Source organism: Eptesicus fuscus, chromosome 15, assembly GCF_027574615.1.
Source record: "Eptesicus fuscus isolate TK198812 chromosome 15, DD_ASM_mEF_20220401, whole genome shotgun sequence".
Classification (NCBI taxonomy): Eukaryota; Metazoa; Chordata; class Mammalia; order Chiroptera; family Vespertilionidae; genus Eptesicus; species Eptesicus fuscus.
Genome location: NC_072487.1, coordinates 74,394,912 through 74,420,460, shown reverse-complemented (window position 1 = coordinate 74,420,460; position 25,549 = coordinate 74,394,912). Strand labels below are relative to the sequence as shown.

The following is a 25,549-nucleotide window of genomic DNA, read 5'->3' as shown; positions in this document are numbered from 1 at the left end:
CCATGTCCGCGTCCTCTCCCCCTCCTCTCCCCGCTGACGCCATGTTGTTTGGGGGCGGAAGTAGCGGAGCCCGGGCTCGGCCCCTTTAAAGGGACAGGGACGGTTCTAACCTTCGCGGAGTCCTTGGCGACCGGGCGCAGCGGCGGGCGCCGAGGTGAGTAGCTGATATTGCGGAGCATTGCTGCCCCGACGTAAGCGCCGAGGCCGGAGGGTCCGGTGACCGGTGCCGAGCTGGATTGCGCCAGAGTGCTCGCAGCATTTGGTGCTGCTGTAATCGCAGGCCGGCTGCCCAAAGGCTCCCCCAGCCGGGAGCCGCCGGCGGGAGTGAATTGCGCGCGCTTCTCGCTGACCCGCTCTCTGGTCCTGCCTGCACCCACATCCCCTCCCCATCCCGGGGTAGGTACGGGTGGGGAAGGTCGAGCCGAGCCGGTGCTGGAACCGGGTCCGGACTCCAGCTCTGCAGCTCTGGATCGCGAGTCCTCGCAGTTCCCGGCCTAATAAGAGTAACGGTGACCACGTTAAACAATAATCCATACGGTGGCGTCCTGTGCAGCTACTAAAATGAAAAATGTTCGGTCCGCACAAATACAGGACGACTTCCAAGACGCCTTAGATGAAAAGAAAGGAGCAAAAAGTAGAGCAGCGTTGGTCGGCGCTGCCGTTTGAGGAGCGTGTGTGGGGGTAGGTGTCTGCGAGGGTGTGCACCACTCCTCTGCTAAGATGCACAAGAAGTGAGCTGCGGTGGCCCCGGGCAGAACTGGGACCCTGGGTACCCACCCGGGCACGGGGGAAGAAGTTACTAGCATGTGCACAGGTCGGTTGTTTAAACAAGAGGATGGTGAAGGTGGTGACAGCTCTCCTCTACCGGCCGCTGAGCCAGCGCCTGGTTTCAGCCCTCCTGCTGGGAGGACTAACCGTCCCCTGTTATTAGGGGCGGAAACGGGCTGGGAGAGGTTGGATCTTAGCAATAGCTCAGAGTCAGCGAGTGGAGGAGCTGGAATGTGAGCCCTGGAGGATTCTACACTAATACCTGTTAGGTCGCCGAAGGAGGAACGCAGGAGGCCAGAATGGCGAGGAATTAGGAATGTATTCGATCGCCGCACACCAGGTGGCTGAGCCTGGATGGCTCCAGCACCCAGTGAGGGAGTCAGCGGCTTTTAAAGACTTTTGGTGGGCTCTTCTGGGCGGAGACTTCTTTATGCAGACCCGGAGGGGAGACAACGGAATGTGGTCCCAAAAGTGAAGTGTGGTCTCAGCAGAGGGGATGCCCATAGTGAAATGACCTGAAAAGCCAGTTCCCAGGGGAGGGGTGTCGATTCAATTATTTGATCAGACTTAACAATGCCCACATTTCTGGCCTGGCCACTCCCTAGGAGAAGCTTTTTTGTTATCAACCATACAACGCAGGCCTGGGGCCCAGCACACGGCCGGTGTCCACCAACTGTTTATTGGCCTCTTACTGTCTGATCACGTGGAACAAACAGGATGAAGAGAGGCAAACATTGGAGGCCAGATTCCAGACTGGAGTCCAAGGCTTGCCCCTTTCCAGCCTTGACACAGTGGACTTGACCCCCACGTCCCCACCTATAAAAATGAAAACCGTGGCCACCTGTCCTGCTTTGTGCCTTACATGCAGATTAGCCCCATTTCACAGATAAGGAAGAGCAGAGGAAGTTGCCCCCAAAGATTCCCACAAGGCCTCACTAGTGTAGGGACAGAAACCCGGAGTCAGCGTCTGTGATGGGTGCTGCGGTGGCTCCGGCCTCGGGAGCACGCAGGAGGGAGCACCTGGCTCAACCCTTGGTGGAGGGAGTCAAAGAGGGCTTCTCAGATGAGGGCACTTTTGGTCTGTGACTGAAAGATGCGTAGATGTCTGGAAGGAGAAATGACGAGGCTGGAGCAGTGATTTTCAACCGGTGTGGCACAAGAATTTTAAAAACATGCGATACCTGACTATTTAGTCAGGGGTACTGACCTCTTACCTTAGATTGCGAAATAAAAAAATGACAACAGCCCTGGCTGGTGCGCTCAGTGGTTAGAGTGCCGGCCTGTACATTGAATGGTCAAGGGTTTGATTCCTGTCAAGGTCAAGGGTATGGGCCTGGGTTGCAGGTTCCCTCCCCGCCCCCAGTTGGGGTGTGTGCCCGAGGCAATTAGTCGATGTGGCTCTCTCACATCAATGTTTCTCTCCCCCCGCCCTCCCCCCTTGCTTTACTTGGCCCGGGCGCCCGATGTTCCCCACCCCTGGACTAAAGGCTCAAGCAGAGACTCTCATACCTGCAGGTAACTGACATGATGATGCAGCTTAGAAACATTCAGTCTGGCTTCTGTGTGAATCGCTCTTTCCTCCCGGAGAATCACTTCACATGGCGACATCTGTGGCTTCCCACCCGCCACGCCACCCTTCCCTCCCATAACTCCAAGGAGGAGGACTCCCAGGTTTATATTCAGGTGGGGGTGACAAAGAAACATGGGAGAGTCCGGAACAATGAGAAAGTCCTTCACACTGAAGACCGCCCCCCCCTTGATGCGGCCCCCAGAGCGGCCATCACCTTGCTGACACTCTGCCCGTGTGAGTAGAAGTGTCACCTGGGTTCTCAGGTTGCCAATGTGCCCGGACATCTGGCTGGGCACGGCTCCTCCCTTCCATAGCCAGCAGGCCCGAGTCACTGCAGCTGCCGTGGGCGAGGAGTCACGCTGCCCTAACAAGATGTGGGCACTGCCAGCTCCCTGGAAAAGTCCCCAAATGCTCATCTTACTTCCTCATCCCGGGACAGTGGTCTGAGCTTGGAATTGACCATTGGGGTCCTTCTGTGCTTTTCTGGGGCTATGACTGCATAAGTCATTTCCCTGCTTTGAGCCTCAGTTTCTCCATCTGTAAAACTGATGTGACTCTCTCTAATGTTCCAGATACTAAATATATATATTTAGTATCTGGAACATTACTAAATATATATATATATATATATATATATATATATATATTTCCCCCTCATGTGTAAAACTGCCCTAATGAGTGATATTTCAGGAGGAATAAGGAGTGGGGTACCTACTGTGTGTTTCACTTAGGGTCCCCACCCACCAACCCCTCTGTAGGCTCAAGAACCTGCAGTCTGGGCTCCAGGAGTCATTTCTCCTTTGCTAATTCCAAACCCGGAGGACCTATAGATAAGCCAGTGTGCTTGTCAGGGCTCCCCAAACAGGCTGTCACACTCCCTTGGGACAGTTTTTCATAAAACCCTTGTCTTACAGGGACTCTGTGTTTTTAGATCCCCCACCTCTCCAAAAAACAGGATTCATTGTCTGACAAGAGACTTTGTTAACCTGCTCGGTTAACTAACTTTACGGGAAGCCTTAGGTTTAAACATTAACAGTGTCTGGGTATTGCAGGTTACTGTGGGCCAGGACCTGTGCTAAATGCTTTCTGTGGATGATTGCACTGTAATTGTGCCCATTGGACAGATGCGGAAGCTGAGCCTAGAGAGGACCAAGGTCTTGTAGCAAGTTTAGAGAGGAGCGGGATCATTTTACCCAGGTTCAAGCCAGCGTCCAAGCGTTCACCTTCTGTGATTGTTCAGGTGACAGACTGGCCTTGCCTGGGCATGGTACCCTCTCCCCAGGGGAGCCGTGGTTGGCGTTTTCTCAGTAACTGGGAAGCTGCTGGCATTTTGAGCCCAGGAACGCTATACAGCCTTCTAGGCACTGGATCGATGGGCCCAGTACAGAACTGACTCCAGATACCCAGTGTGAAATACTTAAACCAAATGTCCTCATTGCACAGAGCTGCTTGGTGAGGTGAGGCAGCCTGCAACGCCAAAACCACCCGCCTGTCCCTTGCAAGCTGCCATGCGGGAAGGAAGCTGGACAAGGCGTGGCTCCTGCCCCCGAGGGCCGATGGTCTGCAGGCTGGTCTGCAGGCGGGGGAGCAGACAGAGGCAGCTGCACCCACCTCCTGAAAGAGGGATTTTTGGAAACGAGTTTGGACTTTGGAGACAGGTGGACCAGGATTTGAATTCTAGCTCAAGCTCTCACAGCTGAGTGAGCTTTGTTCCTTCTCCTCTTGGGAGCTAATAGGGATAATAATGCCTTCCTAGCAGACTGCCGTGAAGATTAGGGAATTTAGCACTGAGGTCAGGCGCATAGTAGGTGCTGTCTGAGTTCAGAGAAGGGCCCAGGTGGACACAGAAAGTTTCAGAGAGGAGGGAGAGCTGGGGCTGGGCCCTGCCAGGGTGATTGAATCAGAGGGCACGCCAAGCAGGGGTACAGTTTGAGCACAGGTGGGTGATGTCTAGTCAGAGGCAAAGGATTTATATGTTCGGAAGAGGAGAGAACATGGAAACTGCAGAGTCTGGATTCAGGCCTGCTGCAACGTCCAGGCTGAGGAGGCGTTAGACTTTACCTGGCATCAACCAGGCTGCTGGGCAAGGCCGGTCCAGCGGGAGGTGTGGCTCACGTCACAGTATTGGTCACTGAGGCATTTCCCTCGGGATCATGCACCTATGGGTCACCAGTCATGGTGACTTCTGGCCAAGAAGGTGGCCAGTGGCTGCTCAGGCTGATGGAGGCATGTGTTGGGGGAGGACACTGACCGCTGGCCCCGGCCCCTGGCCTGGCAGCCAGGAAGCCTGGGCTCTTAGATGCCTGGGCAGCTGCAGTAGAAGGGTCCTAAGGGTCATCTGGTGCCGTCCAGGCGGGTTTGGCCTCCTGAGTGCTTCCCCCATCCCTCCCCCAGCTGCCTGCATGGCTGCACTTCGCCATGGACTGGTGTTTAATAATAATAATAATAATAATAGTGATGACATTGTTGAATGTTGACTGCCGGGCACACGCTAAGTGATTTCATGTGTTATCTCATTGGCGTCTCGCTACAGCCCTGTGAGGCAGGCACCACCATTGTTCTCATTTCAGAAAGTATTCCCAGAAAGGTCTAGTAATTTGCCTAAGTCACAGCTAGTCAACGGCTTCAGCTGAGTTCTGTCTGATTTCAGAGCTTCACAGTCTCTCTCTCTCTCTTTTTTTAATCAAACTGTATAGTAGTTTATATGACCCCAACCCCAAAGAATGCCATGGTTAATAATTTAGTGGTGTCCCTGAAAACATCCGTATGCACAAACATACACGTAATTAAGCAGTTCTTGCTTTGCACGGTTCTGATATGGACAAGTTCCAGGTACCACTTAAAATAAATTTTAACTTTAGTTAATTTTTAGTTAAAAAATTAAATATTTTTTGCATCGAGGGACACCAGTTCCTCAACACGGTTTGAGTTCCAGCTGCTGTGTTATATTAACTATGAGTAGTTGCGTAAAATGTGGATTTTGCTGCTAGCGCTTCAGTCCACAGGTGTGCATAATGGTCAGTGACCAATCACATCCCTTCTTCCGAAGCCTGTTATTGACTGGGCACCACGCATGTTATTCAGCTCCCCTCCAGACAGCAAAGCACGGAGCTGTGCTGCTGCCCGTCTCCCAGAGATAAACCCAGGTGACATTTCAGAAGCAGATCATCAGAAGAGGGGATTGGCCGACCAAGACGAAAGTGCAGTGAAGGAAGGCAGAGTGAAAACCCTGAGGATGAATTTGAATCAAGCCCTGGCTGGGTAGTTCACTTGGTTAGAGCGTCATCCCCATACATCAAGGTTGCAGGTTGGATTCCCCAGTCCGGGCACATACAAGTATCAACCAATGAGTGCAGAAATAAGTGTGACAACAAATCGATGTTTCTCTGTCTCTCTGTCTCTCTCTCAAATCTATTTTTAAAAAATTTGAATCAAAAGTAGGAGCAGCGATTAAATAAATAGCTGACTGTAGGAATGTGGACACTTCAACTATTCACTGTTCCAGAAACTGGAGATATAAACTCGAGATATGCAGCCAGAGGAACTTGGTGAAGGCAAATTTATTGGCACAAATGTTGAAAACGCTTTTGGCGAAATGGATAAAGTGTGCACATGGCATTAAGTGTGTTCACAATGTTGTGCAACCACTGCCTCTGTCTAGTTTCAAAACTTTTTCATTTCCCCAGAAAAACAACCCATCCTCACTAAATAAACATTCCACATTCCTCCCTCCACCCCCTGGCCGCTACTAATCTGCTTCTGATTCTGTGGATTTCCCTACTCTGGATATAACCTGTGAAGGTCGTCATATAATACGTGACCTTTGGGTCTGGCTTCTTTCTCTTAGTATACTGTGTTTTTTAAAAATATATACATATATATTTTTTATTGATTTTTACAGAGAGGAAGGGAGAGGGATAGAGAGTTAGAAACATTGATCAGCTGCCTCCTGCACACCCCATACTGGGGATCAAGCCCGCAACCAAGGTACATGCCCTTGACTAGAATCAAACCCGGGACCCTTCAGTCCGCAGGCCGACGCTCTATCCAGTGAGCCAAACCAGTTAGGGCAGTATACTGTTTTTGAGGTTCATCTAAGGTGTAGCAGGGATGGTAGCATGTTCTTTTTTATGGCTGAATAACATTCCATTGTGTGGCTATGCTACGATTGACCCATGCATCTATTGAAGGACTTTAGGGTTGTTTTCACCTTTTCATTGCTATGAATAATGCTGCTGTTAACATTCACATACAGGTTTCTGTGTGAAGGTATGTCTTCATTTCTTTTCATTATATGCCTAGGAGTGGAATCACTGGGTCATAGGTAAATACTGTGTTTGGACTTTATAAACATTAAAAGCATGTGCGTCCAAGGACATTATCAAGAATGGGACCAAGACCATTGATTCATTTTGAATTAATTTTTGTAGGTGGATTGAGGTAGAGGTCTAACTTCATTCTTTTGCATGTGGCTATCCAGTTGTCCTGGCTCCATTTGTTGAATAAGAGATTATTTTCCCCCCATGGAATGATCTTGGCACCCTTGTTCAAAAATCAGTTGGCCATGCCCTCGCTGGTTTGGTTCAGTGGATAGAGTGTCGGACTGCGGACTGAAGGGTCCCCGGTTTGATTCTGGTCAGAGCAAACGCCTGGGTTGCGGGCTTGATCCCCAGTAGGGGGCGTGCAGGAGGCAGCCAATCAATGATTCTCTCTCATCATCGACGTTTCTATCTCTCTCTCCCTCTCCTTTCCTCTCTGAAATCAATAAAAATATATTTTTTAAGAAGTGGTGGAACCTGTCTATAAGGTGCACGGCAGGCTGCCTGGCACAGGAAAAGTGAACAGTAAATAAAAGGCCATTGTCATTACCCTTAGGACAGACCTCAGGGCTATAAAGGGGCTGGCCAGGGAAGACCTGATTCCTGGAAGAGGAGGGATGAGGCACAGGGAGGTGGAGGTAGGGATTGCCTGGGAAAGGCTGAATGGGTTGAATGAGTGCCAGTGAGTGAGGTCCCCCTGGAGGTCCCTGGGTCAGCCCGTCAGTGGGAGAACGCTGGGCTGGGAGGCCAGCAGTCCGGCCTCTAGGTGGATCTAGACCAGCACGCTCCCTCGTGGGCCTCCTCTGTGCAGTGAGTCTTCCTGTGCCCAAGTGCGTGGAGCGGGCCAGTGAGCCCAGTCTAGACAGGGCTGGCTCTGCGTGCCCCCTGCTGGCAGCTTCAAGAACAGCAAGCCCACAAGTCCTTGCCTATTAATGGGGGATGTCAAAGACCCGGCGGTGTTGCTGGGTGAGGGCAGCCCAAGTGGCCACCTATGCCCTTCCTGCCCTTAGCTGGGACCCCAGTGGTTTCTCCCTCCTCTTCGAATTCCTGGAAGCTGCCCCCACTACATCCACATGCTCACAAACACAGACAGATGTGTGCACATGCTCAAGTGAAACGCTCCTATTTGCACGTGAAGTCACAACCACACATGGGTTTACCTACGTTCAAGGTCACATTAAGACTTTCATGGGCCCCTTTCTCCATTAGAAAGGAAATAAAAGTTAATTTTACAACTGTGTTGCTATATAAAGAATGAATATCATCCAGGCTGAATTCATTATTATATATTCATTGTTATATTCTTTTTTTCTTATTTTAAAATAAATTAAGATTAAAACATTTTCATGGGCCCCTCAAAGTATAGTAGGCCCTTGGCACTATGCCTTCTGAGAAGGTCAGATGGAGAAGTCAGCCCTGCCAGCAAACACGAGCGAGTTCACACACATCTAGCCCCTCGCCCCTCATGCCATATTATATTAACTCAATGAATATTCATAAAGTTCCCAAGCTATTATTAACATCAGCCATTTCCTGGGCACCTTTTCTGTGCCAGGCACTAAGTGATCGGCTTTCCGTGAATTACCGTATTTTATTTCCTTGATAGATAGGGAAATGGACCTGTGGAGACGTGAAGTGACTTGCCTCATGACACCAAAGCCCGTGTTCTAATCCTCTCCCAAGGGCCTGGGCCTGGGTGGGCACCAAGGGTTCAGTGATGCTCACTCCCTTGCCCACAGACTCTCGGGCACACCCCCCCCCCCTGCCCTGGCAGTCTCCTGCAGCAAAAGCCCCACCCTAGTTTCCATGCCCAGCCCCGGGGCAGTGAGCCTGGCCTGTGGAGCCAGGTGGCCCAGGATACCTCCAGCCCCAAGAGTCAGCAGTGCCCAACGAGGGTGAGGGGCTGAGGTTGTGGCCGGGAAGTGGGCAGGGCCACGAGCAGGGATCTTGTCCAGGGTTCGTATGCCTGCCGTGCCTGGGCCCCGGGCGGTGCAGGCCCTCCTCCAACCTCTGGAGCTCAATATTAGTATTAGCTGTTATTTTTGTCATTGTTACCATGTCCTTGCGGGCGAGGATAGCACCTGCTCCAGGGCTGAAAGGTCCAATGACATATGTTCAGTCCTTGCCGCAGCGCCTGGTGCAGAGTGAGAGCTGAGAGCTGAGTGCATTCCTCTTATCCCCACCACTGCAACCCAGTGAATGAGAAAGGCAGATTTAGGGCAGAGGAGGTGTAGTCGCTTTAGGAGAAAGGACAGAATGGATAGACGTGGAGCGATGTGGGCGAGGTTGTCAGAGAGAGGATCAGCCAGCAGCGCCCCCAGATTTGAACCAGTTGGTTAGGAGGCGACGGCGGAGGGTCCCTGGAGGATTGAGTACTGGACGAGTCAGCAGGACATCAGGCCCAGGACGGGAGCAGCGACCTGCATTCTCCCAGCCGAAGGGAGCCAGCCATCCCCTTTGCCCAGGAGGGTCCCCGTTTTAGCACTGCAAATCCCATGTCCTGAGAAAACCCTCAATTCCGGGCAGGCGGGCCAGTTGGTCCCTAGAACACCCAGCAGGCACAGGGCACCGACCGTGCCCTGCACTGGCTCAGACCCGGCCTTGCCCTCGGGTCCCCTGGCTGAGTGAGGCCGAAGCATGCTGATGCCATCTCCTGAGGTGACAGCCGCGGAATGCCCCTCCTCAGATAATCATCACACTGCCCTTTCCTGCCCCCGCTCTGGTGCTTAGCCACAGGGGCGGGGAGCGCTTCCTGCAGGATGTCCCTGGGAACCGACTCAATTCTGAGAAATGAGCGGGTGAACTCTGGCCTGACTCCGTTCAGCTCCTGGAACCTCCCAGCTCCCTTCCGCTGCTCCGGGGCCTCTGCGCCACTCTCTCCGCGGACACACTTTCCCTCCTGGACCCGGCTTGGAGGCCACCTTCTCCTGGGAGCCCTCCCTGACTCCCACAGGACTGGGCAGGTGCCCACAGCGCCCTCTAGAGCAGCCCCCTGACCCTAGGCACCCACTCCTGTTTCAGGGCGGGGCCTGACCCCCTCCGAGGAAAGGAAGGAAGAGTCTCAGACTGCGGGGCAGGTCTCAGAAAGTCCCAGCAAAGCCAGGGGAGCCCTTGAGAGTGCGTGTCTGCCAGCTGCAGCCTGTCTCGCTGTCCAGGCACTGCCCGGGAGCAGCCTGGAGGCTTGGCCTCCGTGCTAAGGGCACAGCTGTCCCCTCAGTCACATCAGAGAGACACATTCCCTTGGCCATGCTAAGGGCACTGCCTTATTTTTTTTAACCGTGGCAATTTTTTAAAAATATATTTTATTGATTTTTTTACAGAAAAGAAGGGAGAGGGATAGAGAGTTAGAAACATCGATGAGAGAGAGAAACATTGATTCAGTTGCCTCCTGCACACTCCCTACTGGGGATGTGCCCGCAATCAAGGTACATGCCCTTGACCGGAATCGAACCTGGGACCCTTCAGTCCGCAGGCCGACGCTCTGTCCACTGAGCCAAAGCGGTTAGGCCAAACCGTGGCAATTTTTTAAAAAACTGCTTTATTGAGATGAAATAATGCACGCACCATGTAATTCAGCCATATAAAGCGTGCTATTCGGTGGTTCTTAGTATATTCACATTCGTGCAGTCATGACCACAAACTAATTTTAGAACATTTTCATCGGCTAAAAAGATAGGCCGGACCCATTATCAGGCATTCCTTATTCCCACCCCCACTCCACACCCAGACCAAGGCAATCACGGATCTACTCTCTGTCTCTATAGATTTGCCTGTTTCGTATTAATGGAATCACATAATTTGTAGCCTTTTGTGACTGGCTTCTCTCACTTAGCACAGTTTCAAGGTCCACCCACGTTGCAGCGTGTACTCCGTTTCCTCTTATTGTTCATTGATATTGAGTCATGGATTTACCACATTTTGTTCGTTAATTGATGGGCATTTAGGTTGTGTCCGCTTTTTGGCAGTTACGAATAATGCTGCTTATGAACATTCATGTTCAGGTTTTTGTGTGGACATGTTTTCATTTCTCTTGGGTAGATATGTAGGGTTGGAATTGCTGGGTCTAATGGGAACTCTATATTTAACATTTTGAGGAACTTCTAGGTTTTCCATTTCTAGGAGCAGTGTACAAGGGTTCCAATATCTCAACATCTTCAAACACAATTATCCATCTTTGTTATAGCAGCCATCCTACTGGGTGTGCAGTGGCATTTTTTTTTTTTTTTACATACCCTCGAGTGAGAATTTTTTAAAACTTATTTTTTTTTCTTTTTTAAATTCTTTTTAAAATTATATTTTATTGATTTTACAGAGAAGAAGGGAGAGGGATAGAGAGTTAGAAACATTGATGGGAGAGAAACATCGATCAGCTGCCTCCTGCACGCCCCCTACTGGGGATCAAGCCCGCAACCAAGGTACATGCCCTTGACCGGAATCGAACCCGGGACCCTTCAGTCCGAGGGCTGACGCTCTGTCCACTGAGCCAAACCAGTCAGGGCTGCAGTGGCATCTTAATGTGACATTTCCCTCATGACTAATGATGTTGAGCATACTAGTATTTTCATGTGCTTTTTAGTCATATATATATTATGATTTCAAATACTTTCTCCCATACCATGGGTTGTCTTTTCACTTTTTTGATGGTATCCTTTGTGGCACAAAAGTTTTTCATTTCAATGAAGTCCAATTTATCTGGTGTTTTTTTTTTCTTCTGTTGCTTGTACTTTTGGTGTTGTACATGAGAGACCATCTTCTAACTCAAGGCCACCAAGATGTACTCCTGTTTTCTTCTAGGAGTTTTATAATTTTAGCTTTTACATGTAGGTCTGTGATCCACTTCGAGTTAATTTTTGTATATGATGTGAGGTGGGGTTCCAAATTTATACTTTAGCATGTGGACATTCAGTCGTCCCCACACAATTTGCTGAAAAGATGATTATTTTCTTATTGAATTTTCTTGCCACTCTTGCCAAAAAGCAATTGACCGTGAATGTGAGAGTTTATTTCTGGACTCTCAGTTCCACTCCATTGATGTATATGTCTATCCTTGTGCCAGTACCATACTTTCTTAGTTCCTGTAGCTTTTTTAGCAAATGATGTGCAGTGAATCTTCCAATGTTTTTCTTTTCTTTTCTTTTTTTTTTTTTTTTTTAGAGGCATTGACCTTTTAAATATGTGTCTGCTAAGTCTCTTTCAATATATAGTGCCCCAGGTTTTTCCTCCCTTGTATTTTATTTGTTGAAGAAACAGGGTCATTTGTTTTATGGCAGTTCCATCCGTCTGAATCTGCTGGAACATTTTATTTTAGAACATTTTCATCAGGCCAAAAAGATACCCTGGAGCCATTATCAGACAGTCCTCTTTCCCTGATTGCATCTCTGCGGTGTCCTTTATCATGTTCTTCTGACCCCAGAGGCCTTATTTGATGTAGATTTGATTTTAGCACAAGGATAACATGCAGGTGGTGTGTGTTTCCAGAGTCAGAACATAGAGTTGACTCTGTGATGTGAGGAGCTATTCATGATCTTCACCTGGATCTTTTTTTCCCCCCGTTAGAGGTGATTGACAATTTTAAAGGGTCACCCTGGTTGCTGGGGTGTGGGGGTGTCACTGGTGGTTTTGAGGGCTGAGGGATAACCCTACAACAGAGCACGAATTGCTATGCCTGCTGCACAGTGGCCGCTCAATAAATACTAGCCCTTGTTGTTATTGTTATTAGAGCTGTGTGTGTGAGACCCAAGCCCTGGGCCAGGTGTTCCACTCCCTTCTCCTCTGCCCCTGGAGGAGAAGTCGTCAGTGCCCCATGGCTCTGGGAGGCATGTTCAGGAATTCGGCAGCCATCTCTTTGCACCTGGTGGGGTCCCTCCAGAGAAAGAAGGCTGGAGCTTCACTCCGCCGGTGCTTGCACCAGACTGTAAGTGCTCTCTGCTGCCTGCGTGACCCAGGGCCCCTGGGATCTGGCTTGGTCCTGGCTTCAAACCCACGCATGAGCCTCCTCTTTCAGGAAGCCTTCCCTGACTGCACCCTGGATGCGGGTCCCTCCCTTGCCTTTGCTTCCAATCTAGAACTTGTAGCTCTGCATCTGAATGGTTGCTTGGTGCTGCTGCCTCCCCGTCACCCGCTGTGCCCAGCCCGTGTTGGGTACACAGTCGGTGCTCAGTAAACGCTTGCTGAATGAATACATTATGTGTAAGCCTGAGAACAGGCACTGCTGCCTCACGGTCCAGGTGCTGTGTGACATACTTGAAGGTCACTCCTTTGAGCACCCCAAGTTTCTGCAGTCCCCCATTATTTGTATCTCCTTCCTAAATGTATTCACCTCCTTTTTCTCTCTCTGTGCCCCTGCACCCCTCTATTCTTTCCCACCCCAACCCTCCTCAAACTTCCCCCACTCCAACTTCTATGCCCCTCTCCCCACACTGCTCCTGACTCATCTTTGCTTTTTTTTTTTTTTAATATGATGCACCCCTAATTCAAAAGTAATTTGTTGCCGAAACCAGTTTGGCTCAGTGGATAGAGCGTCGGCCTATGGACTGAAAGGTCCCAGGTTCGATTCCGGTCAAGGGCATGTACCTTGGTTGCGGGCACATCCCCAGTAGGGGGTGTGCAAGAGGCAGCTGATCGATGTTTCTCTATCATCGATGTTTCTAACTCTCTATCCCTCTCTCTTCCTCTCTGTAAAAAATCAATAAAATATATATATATATATTTAAAAAGTTCCAAAAAAAAAAAAAAAGTAATTTGTTGTATCTGTGTAGCTAGGATGCCATCAATTGTGAGGTGCACTGTTATTTTTTGGATGAGTGAAGGGGGAACATGCCATTCAAACTCATGCTATAGATTGTCAGACACCCAAATTCAGAGAAAGTGCAATGCAAAACAGTGCACACATCGGAACCCATTGAACATGGTGTCATCTTCTTATGAAAAACTTGGAGGCAGAAAAGCAGGCACGTGAAATTAAATCACCTATGATTTGCATGTGGAAATATGTCTGCTCCTCATTCCTTTGGGAGCAGGAATACCTCCATAACATGCTACATGAAAGGAGTTCTCAGGGCTGCCAACCTTCCAGGAGAGGTTGAGTAGTAGTATATTTCTCCTACATAAAAGAAAAAATAATAAAAATAATAAAATAAATCACCTATGATGTTGCCACTCGTATAGAACCTTTGTTAACATTTTGATATATTTCCTTCCAAACTTTTTTCCACTCCTATAGGGTCATAGAAAAAAATGTATGTATATACAAATATATGCTAGGGTATGTTTTCTATAAAACATTATTTTGTAGCCTGTTTTACTGACATCAGCATGTCACATTGATAAATATTCTCCTAAAATGTAATTTTCTTCCACATTTTTTAGTCATAAAAAGAAAAATTTATTTTAGAAAATGTGGCCCTGGCTACCCTGAGTAGTTCAGTTGGTTAGAGCATCATCCCGACACGCGAAGGTTGCGGGTTCGATCCCCAGCGAAGGGCACATATAAGACAACCAATGCCCGGCCAGTGTGGCTCAGTGGTTGAGCGTCAGCCTATGAACCAGGAGGTCAGAGTTCGATTCCCGGTCAGGGCACGTGCCTGGGTTGCAGGCTCGATCCCCAGTAGGGGGCATGCAGAAGGCAGCTGATCAATGGTTCTCTCTCATCATTGATGTTTCTATCTCTCCCTCTTCCTTCCTCTCTGAAATCAATAAAAATATATTTTTAAAAAAAGAATCAACTAATGAATACATAAATAAGTGGAACAACAAATTGATCGATATTTCTCTCTCTCTCTTCCCCCCTTCCTCTCTCTCTCTAAAATCAATCAATACAAAAAAAAAAAAATAAAAAAATAAATCAATACATAAAAAATTTAAACTATTTTGACATGTACTGAGCGCCAGGCCTGGTGATGGGTATCAGGGATTCAGTGAAGGGACGGTGCCAATGTCAGCAAAGCACCCACTAGGTGCCATCCCTATGCTGGGCTCTCTTTGAATCGCTCACATTGGCAGGACTCTCGGGCTATGGAAAAACCTGGCCCATACACAGATGGTCCCCGGGTCAGGGGTCTGGTGCTAGCAGCCCTGCTGTTGCTGCTACCCCGACCAGGGTCCTGCCTGGCAGGTCCCGGAACCTCTCTGAGCCCCATGTCTTCATCTTCAGATGGAGGTTATCATGGCACCTCTGATGGGGACCCGTGGGGACAGCGCAAGACCAGGAGAAACTGAAGGGCTCCCTGTTAGCACAGCAGGTGGCTGAGGAGAACAGGAGAGACCTGGCTCTGCTCCCTGCCAGCCGGAGACTCACAAACCTGCTGAGGGGCCACGAAGCCCACGCCCCCATTATGCCGATGGGGAGACTGAGGCCAGGAGGAGCTGCGTCACCCGGCCCGTGGCACTCGGCCTAGGCAGCCCTGGGGCCTGGCTGGTGTCTGGGCACCTGTGGATGAGGAGGAAGCTGCCCTGGAGGGAGTACAGGGGAAGGAGGGGGGGCTGGAGAAGGGCCGCTGAGCCCCCCAGAACTGAGCGAGTTCACCTGAGTCAGAACATGGCCTCATCTCCAACAGGCCTGCGTCTGAGTGTGTTTGTTGTGTGACCTTGAACACCTCACTCCCCACCCTAAAACGGGCCCAGCCAGATTGTTCTGAGAAGTGCGTGGAGAGCGCAGCCAGTCAGTCCCCTGTACACAGAGCCGCTACCGTCCCTGCCGCCACGATCCTTCCCCTGCTCTCACCTCCCCTGCCTCCTGCTCCTCCGCCTCAGCCCCCAGCCTGTCCTCAGTCCAACTTCACCTGTGGGGCCAGCCTGGCAGGGGGGGCAAGTCCAGCCGGCTGAGCCCGGTGACCTGGGGAGGAGCCAGGCACCAAGAGTCCGGAGGGCACAGGTGGGGGAGGTGGCTGGAGCCCTGCGGGGAGTGCCGATCGCCTCCTCCGCCTCCTCCGTGGGAGTGGGCGGGCGCGGCTGTGTTGAAGGTGGTGGCTGGGGCCCGGCTTCCTGTCTTCCTAAGAGGCCCAGGCTGGTGCCTCCTCCACTCTGACCTTCCATTTGCTGTGTTTCCAGCTCACCATGTCCAAAAGGCTGCATGCACGAAGGCTGGATGGGATCGACCACAACCCGTGGTGAGTGCGCAGGCGCCGGGCAGGTGTGTGGGTGTCCCTCGGTCGTGGGGGCAGAACAGGGCTGGAGGTCCGGGTCCCTAGGTCTGCAGAAACTCGGTGGTGCCCAGGACAGTCAGATCTGCAGCCACAGCCCACGAGAGGCGAGACCTGAAGCAGAGGCTTGGGTTCCAAACTCAGCTGCACCCCGCTTGGCACTGGCACTGGGGCCCGGACCCCCAGCTCCCCAGCTGCAAAAGGGAGATAATTTTATTTCCCTCGAACGGCCTTGGGAGGTGAAGACAAAATACTGTATGCTAGAAGTAGGCTACCCAGCCACAGGCTAGGGGCTTTTTAGGACTTTTTATTTCACACTTAGTACGGAGTGAGTCACGCTAGGAAGGTAAGATACAGGCGCTCTTCACTGGCCACAAGCTGAGATTAAGCTCCTTTCTTCACCCGCTTGTTCTAAATACGGGAGGACCCGTGCCCATTGTTGCTGGTGATGGATGGATGCAGTGGAAGATTGTTGGCTGTTGTTTTACACAACACGGGAATATTATTTCTATCAAACTGCCACTGTGTACAGAACTTTGTGTTTTGCCAAGATCTTCCTCCTTTGATGCTCCATGGTGTTTGGGATGAGAGAGCCAGCCCCAAATTCCCTGTAGAGTCTGGCTGATCCTCAAACTGCCCCCTCCGTCCTCTCTGTGCAGCAGGCTAGGCACCCTGGTGGCCCATTTTGCAGATAAGGTAACGTGCAACTCAGAACAGGAATGATGAGGAGACAGGCTGGGAGGGGAGACAAGATTCCTTCCTGACTCACAACCTGGTAGACTCTGGAGACAACCACTCCCATTGTACAGAAGGGGAGACTGAGGCCAGGAGAGGCTAAGTCTCGTGCAAAGGCAGGGCAGAGTAGGAGTGGGCCTGGCAAGAATGCACAGGACAGGAGGGATCAAGGCCGTGAGAGTCAGGGTAACAAAGGGCTCCAGGTTCCTGCTGACCCCAGGGTGGTGGCCCGAGGGCAGCCAGTCTCTGTAGAGTGTTTGAGCCTGGCTCCCTGATCCTAATTACCGTGGAACATCCACCGCCTGAGCACTGCCATTAGCTGCTGTGTGACTCTGGGCACGTCACTGGCCTCTCTGAGCCTCAGTAGCTCCATGTGTCTTCGGGGGCATCGTGGAACTCTGGGGAGAAGATGACTGACTAGACCCCGGGGCTGACCAGCAGACCCTGAGCGATGGATGAATGAACACTCTGACACACGATCGCTGAGAAAGAGAGGGCTAAGGGACTGCCTGGCTAAAGGAACCAGACAGCCTCGATCACCTGCCCCTTCAGGCTTTTATTGTCACAGCAGTTTGAGATAGAGTAAGTAATCTTGGGAGGACACATGTGTCTGCAGTGTCCTTTAAGCAAGGGCACCTAAAGATTAAGCGTAGGCCCTAGCCGGTTTGGCACAGTGGATAGAGCATTGGCCTTCGGACTGAAGGGTCCCAGGTTCGATTCCAGACAAGGGCACATGCCCCAGTTGCGGGCTCAATCCCCAGTGTGGGGCATGCAGCAGGCAGCCGATCGATGATTCTCTCTCATCATTGATGTTTCTCTCTCTCGCTCCCTCTCCCTTCCTCTCTGAAATTAATAAAAAATATATAAATAAATAAATAAAGATTGAGCGTAAGGATTTCAGTAAACACCCGTGGGGCTGCACGGGCACAGACTTGTTTGGAAAGGTCAAGGAATAATTGGGGGCGCCGCCTTCTGCACTCCCCCAATCAGAATTCTGATAAACAGCGTGGGCCACCTTCAGCCCACCAGAATGCCCTCCTTACAAACTTTCCAACCAAGCCCCATGCTTACCCACACTAGACATAATGATTGTTATCGTTATTCAAATTTAACTCAGCCAGGTCTGACTACTCTGCCCCCAGCCAGCCTGGAACCCTTGCCAGCCTCTCCGCCTCTCTGCCCATCTCCCTGAAGAGGTGGCCACCAGGCAGGCCCAGAAGAAAGGTCGTTGAGGGCAGGCAGTGGGCTGGTGGGTCGCCCGTGTGCCCAGGGTAAGGCTCGAGAGCATCAGCTTCGCTCCAGACAGATGGGGGGTCACTCTGGCTGTGCCTTGGACTCACGGGGCAGGTCCCTCCGAACTTCAGCTTCTCCATCCCCACTGTGACCCAGGAACAGGACGGGCCTCGTGCACATCGGGGAGGCTACAGGAGCGTTTCACGCTGGTGTTGACAAGTGCACAAGTGGGTCATGAAATCCACTTGGGAGGGGCTGGACAAGTGTTTCTAAAGAATTGAGTAGGCTAGGCTAGGCTGGGCTAGGAGCTAGATCACACCAGAAGGAGAATGTGACTCCAGGAGGGTTTGTGATATAAAGATGACTTCTCACCATGGATCACGGTCTGAAAGATTGCAAGCCCCTGGGCTGAGACATGAGATGGGCACAGTGCCCGGCCCACCTAACGGAAGAGCCTGTTACCAGCGATGAGCCTGGCACTGATCTCCAGGGCGGACGCTAGCTGTCCAGTTTCCCTGCTACGAGCCCAGTGCCTTGCTCACCCTGCCTTGGAAACAGGTGGGAGTCCAGGTCGGGGGCGGGGGAGGGAGGGATGGGCTGGTGCCGACTCTCCATTTGTTGCCCAGGGTGGAGTTCACCAAATTGGCCAGCGAGTATGACGCTGTGAACTTGGGACAAGGCTTCCCCGACTTCCCGCCTCCAGACTTCGCCGTGGAGGCCTTTCAGCACGCCGTCAGCGGGGACTTCATGCTCAACCAGTACACGAGGGCATTTGTGAGTCTCCCGTCCCTCCCGGACCCCTGGACACAGGCTTCGGAGAGGCCCTGGGGAAGGAGGGGGAAGAGCCCAGGATACTCAGTCCAGCCATAGCTCAGTGTTCACTGGGTACGTCCTGTTTCAGCCTCTGGCTGGGACAGCTCATGGTCTGGGGAAAGGCAGACAAAAAACAAGAAACACACACAAACACACACACACACACACACACACACACACACATATACACACACATACACACATATATATATATACACACACACACACCAGGAAACAAAGGCAGTTGGTATGTGGTGATGGAGGAAAATGGGGCAGGAAGAAGGGGGTCAGAGAAGGCTCCCTGGAGGAGGTGACATGTAAGCTGAGCCCTGAAAGACAAGCTACTAATTGATTTGACTCTAAATTCAAACTCTGTCTGTGAAGGGTCCCAGAGTAGCTGTTTGCCACCCTGGGAGGAGACCAATGGCTCTTCAACGTTGTGTGCTTCAGAACTGTCAGGAGGGACGTTCCCTCCCGTTCCACCATGTGGAGACACCACTGCCAACAATTTGCCACTTTGGTTAGAGTGTTCAGACTTTTAACCTTTAAAAATGCTTCCATAAAAAAAATACACTCGCGTGCTTACATACCTATTTCAATTACAATGAATTTTGACAAATACATATAGTTATATAACCACCACTAATGTTAAGATATGAAACAGTTCTGCCCTAGCCAGTTTGGCTCAGTGGATAGAGCGTCAGCCTGTGGACTGAAGGGTCCAGGGTTTGATTCCAGTCAAGGGCACATGCCCGGGTTGCGGGCTCAATTCCCAGCAGGGGGCATGCAGGAGGCAGCCCATCAATGATTCTCTCTCATCATTGATGTTTCTATCTCTCTATCCCTCTCCCTTCCTCTCTGACATCAGTAAAAAATAAATAGAAATAAAAAATAATGCCTTTCTTACAAGGTTGCTGGAGGATCAGATGGCACGAATGTGCACCTTGAACTTAACAGGAGGTGTGTCAGGTGTAGAGCTGCCGCTGCTTTGGCGGCTGTATTGGGCTGTGCTCCATGAAGGCACGCGCTCCGCCTGGTTCCCCACCATATCCCAGCCCTGGGGACTGGGCTGGCACAGAACAGGTCTTATGGCAGGTGTTACGGGGGAGATTAAAGGACTCACCCTCAGGAGCTGACTTTGCCCCAGGCCTGCCCCTAGAAGATGCTCGAATAGCCGGGATGCAGCTGAGCTGGTGGGCGGGCCGAGGCTGAGCCAGGCGGTTGACCCCTCTGTCCTGGTAGGGTTACCCACCCCTGACGAAGATCTTGGCGAGTTTCTTTGGGAAGCTGCTGGGACAGGAGATAGACCCTCTAAAGAACGTGCTGGTGACTGTGGGTGCCTACGGGGCCCTGTTCACAGCCTTCCAGGCCCTGGTGGACCAAGGAGATGAGGTGAGTGGGGCGGGGCTGGGGCCTGGTGGGGGCGAGGGGTCAGGGCGATACTGACCTCAGCTAATCTGACCCTTGTACCAGGTCATCATCATCGAGCCTTTTTTTGACTGTTATGAGCCCATGACATTGATGGCAGGGGGTTGCCCTGTGTTTGTGCCCCTGAAGCCGGTGAGAATGCTGGTCGGGGTGAGGGTGGGCAGAGGGATCCAAGGAGTGTGCTGTGTTGGACCCTAGGAGGTGGGAAGAAAGGGAGGAAGGGAGGGAGGGAGGGAGGGAAAGAAGGAAGGAAGAAAAGGAAGGAAGGGAGGGAGGGAGGGAGGGAGGGAGGGAGGGAGGGAGGGAGGGAGCCGTTTCTCCAGGATGGGGAGAGGGTGGGGACGGTGGCAGGGGGAAGAGGGTCAGATCCTTAGCATTGACTGTCAGGGAACTAAGTATTGCCCGCTCTCTTGCAGACCCCCACCCGGGATGGGGAACTGGATTCCAGCAGCAACTGGCAGCTGGACCCCACGGAGCTGGCCAGCAAGTTCACATCTCGCACCAAAGCCCTAGTCCTCAACACACCCAACAACCCCCTGGGAAAGGTACTGAGACCTCCTTCGGGGGACCCCTCTGCACTGGGTTCAAGCCCACCCTCTCACTGATTTGCCGCCTTGGGCCTCAGGTTCTTCCTCTGAGTGGGAGGGCTGCCTGTGTGAGCTGTGAGGATGAGGCTCCCGCAGGCCCCGGGGAAGTATGAGGGCTGATGGTGGAGCGGGCTGGGTGCCTCCATACCTCCTTCCCCATGGCCCGGAGACAGCGGCCTCACCTCTCCGAGTGTTTTCTCATCTGCAAAATGGGAGCATGGCCAAACCAACGTGAAGGAAAACCCAGTCTTCCTCCTGGGTGTCTCCCACGCTCGCGCACTCACACTTCTGACACCAGATGTGTGGGTTTTCTGCGCCACCTGCTTGGTGTCCTACAGTTTAACTCAGCTCAGTCTGACCCTGCCTTCCCGGAGAGAGCATCCATCCCACAGGCTCAGGGCTCAGCCCCCCGAGACGGCCCCACGCCACTTCAGGTGCCAGTCCCCAAGTCCAGGTTCTGACCCTGCCTTCCCGGAGAGAGCATCCATCCCACAGGCTCAGGGCTCAGCCCCCCGAGACGGCCCCACGCCACTTCAGGTGCCAGTCCCCAAGTCCAGGGTGTCACCTGTGCTTCTGACCAAGCAGCTATGAGTCTGAGCTCCCCATGACCCCCGCCTTGGGTTCAATTAACTTGCTAGAGCAGCTCCCAGAACTCCGGGAAACAGGGTTACCAGCGTATTAAAGAATGTGGTAAAGGCCGAAACCGGTTTGGCTCAGTGGATAGAGCATCGGCCTGCGGACTCGGGGGTCCCGGGTTCGATTCCAGTCAAGGGCATGTACCTTGGTTGCGGGCACATCCCCAGTAGGGGGTGTGCAAGAGGCAGCTGATCGATGTTTCTCTCTCATTGATGTTTCTAGCTCTCTATCCCTCTCTCTTCCTCTCTGTAAAAAATCAATAAAATATATTAAAAAAAAAAAAAGAATGTGGTAAAGGACGCAGGTGAACGGCCAGGTGAAGAGATGCATAGGGCGAGGTCTGGGAGGGCCTCAAGCACAGGAGCTTCTGTCCCCAGGGAGGAGGGGGGAGGAGGGGGGCATCACCCTCTCTGAGCCCCACATGACTGGGTTTTATGGAGACTTCATCACGTAGGCATAACCACTGAGTACCTCCATTTCCAGCCCCTCTCCCCTCTCTAGAAAAGCGGGGCTGAAAAATCCAGGCTTCTAATTCCGGCTTGGTCTTTTTAGGACCAGCCCTGCCCAGGACCCACCCAGAGTTGCCTCATTAGAACAAAGGATGTTCCCAGCGCTCTTGTCATGTAGGCATTTACAAGGGTTTCAGGAGCTCTGTGCCAGAAACCAGGGGCAGAGACCAAAATATATATTTTTCTTTCTTTTAAATATATTTTTTTATTGATTTCAGAGAGGAAGGGAGAGAGAGAGAGAGAGAGAGAGATAGAAACATCAATGATGAGAGAATCATGGATCAGCTGCCTCCTGCATTCCCTCTACTGGAGATCGAGCCCGCAACCCAGGCATGTGCCCTTGACCGGAATCGAACCTGGGACCCTTCAGTCCGCAGGCTGACGCTCTGTCCACTGAGCCAAACCGGCTAGGGCTATATTTTTCTATTACCGAACAGGATCAGTGCTGTGGGGATTCAATAGGATGGGGCAGAAAGGCTCTGGGTTTGGATGGACCCTTCACCTCTCTGAGCAGGCCCCTGTGTTTGGGAACGGCCCACAGGTGTTCTCCAAGGCAGAACTGGAGCTGATAGCCCGCCTGTGCCAGCAGCATGACGTGCTGTGCATCACGGACGAGGTCTACCAGTGGCTGGTCTTCGATGGGCACCAGCACATCAGCATTGGTGAGCGCAGTTGGCCAGGGTGCCCCCATTCCCCTGGCTGATTGTGCCAGGGCAGTGAGCCCAGTCTGGGAGTCAGCAGCAGGCCTGATGATTAGGACCTAAGGGTCTGGAGGCACACAGGTCATGTGACAGGGGCAGCGACTTACCCCCTCTGAGAACAGGGGCACCCACCCCAGGCTTGTCATGAGGATAACCTGGAATAAGTCCTGTAAATAGCACGATCGGAGCTCTGAGAATAGAGAGCCTGAGGGCCCACTGGGGTCCAGCCACCACCCCTTCCCTGCCCCCGGCCCCATCTCAGCAGCTGTTCTCTTTGGCCTCGGGCAGCCAGCCTCCCTGGCATGTGGGAACGCACTCTGACCATTGGCAGCGCTGGCAAGACCTTCAGCGCCACCGGCTGGAAGGTGAGTCGACAAGGTTAGGGGTTACCCCTACCCGCTGTGGCCCCTGGCAGGAAAGGTGGCCTGGGAAGTAAGGACGGCTTTGGCCAGGCCCTGAAAGGCCTCACCCCCACCTGTTTGCGGTCTAGGTGGGCTGGGTCCTGGGCCCCGAGCGTCTCATGAAGCACCTGTACACGGTGCATCAGAACTCGATCTACCACTGTCCCACGCAGGCCCAGGTGAGGAGGCCAGGGGACCGCACCCCGGGGGGAGGGAGGGCCCGGGCTGGCTCTGGGCCAGGTCAGCCTGACCGGCTTGTGCATCCCCCCCCTCCCCGCACCCCACCTTCCCGCACCCTCCACACCCCCAGGCCGCAGTGGCCGAGAGCCTGGAGCGGGAGCAGCTGCACTTCGGCCAGCCCAGCAGCTACTTTGTGCAGCTGCCGCGGGCCGTGCAGCGCAGCCGTGACCACATGGTGCGAAGCGTGCAGTCTGTGGGCCTGAGGCCCGTGATCCCCCAGGGCAGCTACTTCTTCGTCACGGACATCTCGGACTTCAGTGAGGAGTGGCCGGGCTGGGCAGGGGGTGGGGGGCTGGAGGCCGCCCAGGGCTCACATGGCCTCTGTCCCCCAGAGAGCAAGATGCCTGACCTGCCTGGGGCTGCGGACGAGCCCTATGACAGACGCTTCGTCAAGTGGATGATCAAGAACAAGGTGGGCGGGGCCTCCGCCGGGCCCCTGTGTCTGGTTTTACGGGCTGTGCTCTGCTCCGCTCCGGGGCTGACCAGGAAGCTAAGGGGCCACACTCCAGCCCAGCCTCTGCGTGAGCCCTGGTACAGGGCTGTATCCATGTCCGGGATGGCGAGCCTTCTAATTTGTACAAAGGTGGCATGTGGGTTGGCAGAATGAATTCCCGGGCTCCCAGGGCCTCGGTCTTGCCATCTGTACAGTGAGGAGTTGGCCCATTAACTCTGTGGTCTTCCAGCTCAGAGCTATGATTCTCAGGCTGATTTCCTCTCTGGCTCTGCCCTGACCCCTCTCTTGGCCTCCATGTCCTCTCTACACACAGGAGGGACGTGGGATGTTCTGGGATTCTTTCCCTGTGACCTTGACATAGATAGCACTGGAGGTGCGCATTGGCGCGAATGCTCTTCCCCCACGCCATGAAACCTCTCTGCCTCCCGAGAGCCGGGGCTGCTGGGCTGGGGGGCCCTGTTGAGACACGGGCTTCCTCCCCCCCAGGGCTTGGTGGCCATCCCCGTGTCCGTCTTCTACAGCAGGCCCCAGCAGAAGCACTTTGACCACTACATCCGCTTCTGTTTTGTGAAGGTAAAAGGCAGGGCTGCGGGAGGGAAGGCTCCCCAACGCTCCCCATGGCCCGCGGGGGGTCTGGGGAGAAGAGGAGGACCGATCTGTGTTGGCGCAGGATGAATCCACGCTCCAGGCCATGGACAAGAAGCTGCGGGAGTGGAAGGATGAGCTCGGGGCCTGACGGCGCCCTCGGCCCTGCCTCACCGGGTTGGTCCCTGCGTGCTCTGCAGGGCTTTGTCCAGGAGCTGGGCATTCCCACGCTGGGACAGATGGCACTGGTGAACCCCTTTTCTGTGACTCAGGGAAGAGCCCTCCTTCTTACTCTTGGGGGAGTTGGTAGCAACTCCCCATGGTGCCTACAATCCTGCTGCAGAGGTAGGGGAGGCCTGGCCTGGGCCTCTTCCTTGCCCCTCCCTCCTTTAGGTCACAGGGTCTTGGGTCCCTTCTGGCCCCCTGAGACTTGGCTGGGACTCCATGGGCAGAGTCCAACAGTGGACTGGCCTTGAGTCCCAGCTCTGACCCCAGCGAAGGCTCAGGCAGCCCTCCCTTTCCTTATCTAAACTTGACCTTGGGAAATTGTCTTTACAGTACTTTTTCTCAGAATAAAATTTTAAGTTATTCAAACCTTAATTGGCTTTACTCTGCTTCACTCTGGTGCTGACGGCTGATGGGGACTTGGTCAGAGTGGAAGGCACCTCCGTGAACCTCAGATCCTACACTTCTCTGTACAGATGTATTTTGTGGAGTAAAACTGAGTCCCAGAGCAGAGCGGGGACATGGGACTTGTCTGAAGTCACACAGTTAATTCATGGTAAAGCCAGGCCTAGAAGCCAGGGCTCAGCGGGTATATGTTCCTATGCGGGGTGTGGGTGTGAGTGTGGGGGTGTGTTTAGGAGATGGGAGCCTCATTTGAGTGTCTGACAGGGAAAACCCAGACAGTCCCATCCCCCAGGGGCCAGAGGGGTCAGAGTGCAGGACAGGAGGGCCAGGGCTTACAGTTAGACAGGGAAGTAGCTAGTGTTTATTGTGTGCCACTTGGGTGCCCATCATTTCATTAAGCAACTCCCTGAGACAGGAATTACTTCTCCATTTTACAAGTGAGGAAACCACTCTGGAGGTGAGGTGACTCGCCCAAGGCCGTCCAGCTGGCAAAGGGAGAGTGGGATTAGACCCTGGGGGCGGGCACCCGAGTGGGAAACAATGACAGCCCCTGGATTCCTCTGGAAGGGGGTGCCAGAGACTTATCTGGAAGTTGGATTTGCAGAGCAAGCCCAGGGGTTTTGCTCATATAGTTAACTGGGGGAGCTGATGGGCACATACAGTATAGTAAGATATATTGGGTCTTCGTCACTGGTTCCTGGCACGGAGCTAAAACCCTTGGAACTTCCCGAGTGATAGGAGTGTCTTCTGTTATTCATAACAAGTCCACCTGGCCATGTGATTAGAGGTCAGAACTTCCA

The 25,549-nt window shown here is 52.6% G+C and overlaps 1 protein-coding gene and 1 non-coding gene across 5 annotated transcripts; both read left to right on the top strand.

Moving 5' to 3' along the window:
- The first annotated feature begins 43 nt into the window (after window positions 1-43).
- Window positions 44-24,719, top strand: KYAT1 (kynurenine aminotransferase 1). Of its 4 annotated transcripts, none has more exons than XM_028127264.2 (14): window positions 44-154; window positions 12,377-12,571; window positions 15,706-15,764; window positions 18,392-18,539; window positions 19,821-19,970; window positions 20,052-20,138; window positions 20,423-20,551; window positions 22,280-22,400; window positions 22,728-22,804; window positions 22,930-23,019; window positions 23,151-23,337; window positions 23,413-23,492; window positions 24,021-24,107; window positions 24,205-24,719. In XM_028127264.2, exons 2-14 carry the CDS (start codon window positions 12,461-12,463, stop codon window positions 24,268-24,270), a joined length of 1,392 nt encoding a protein of 463 aa, XP_027983065.2. In that variant the 5' UTR covers window positions 44-154; window positions 12,377-12,460; the 3' UTR covers window positions 24,271-24,719. The 4 variants fall into 4 exon arrangements, with proteins under 4 accessions (XP_027983065.2, XP_054583292.1, XP_008150944.2 ...); XM_054727317.1 differs by having other exon boundaries at window positions 24,056-24,107; window positions 24,205-24,271; XM_054727316.1 differs by lacking the exon at window positions 44-154 and adding an exon at window positions 10,944-11,072.
- LOC129151796 (small nucleolar RNA U109) lies at window positions 13,634-13,767 on the top strand. The gene has a single exon (XR_008558430.1). It is a non-coding gene; the product is annotated as a small nucleolar RNA U109 (small nucleolar RNA).
- Window positions 24,720-25,549: the final 830 nt, after the last annotated feature.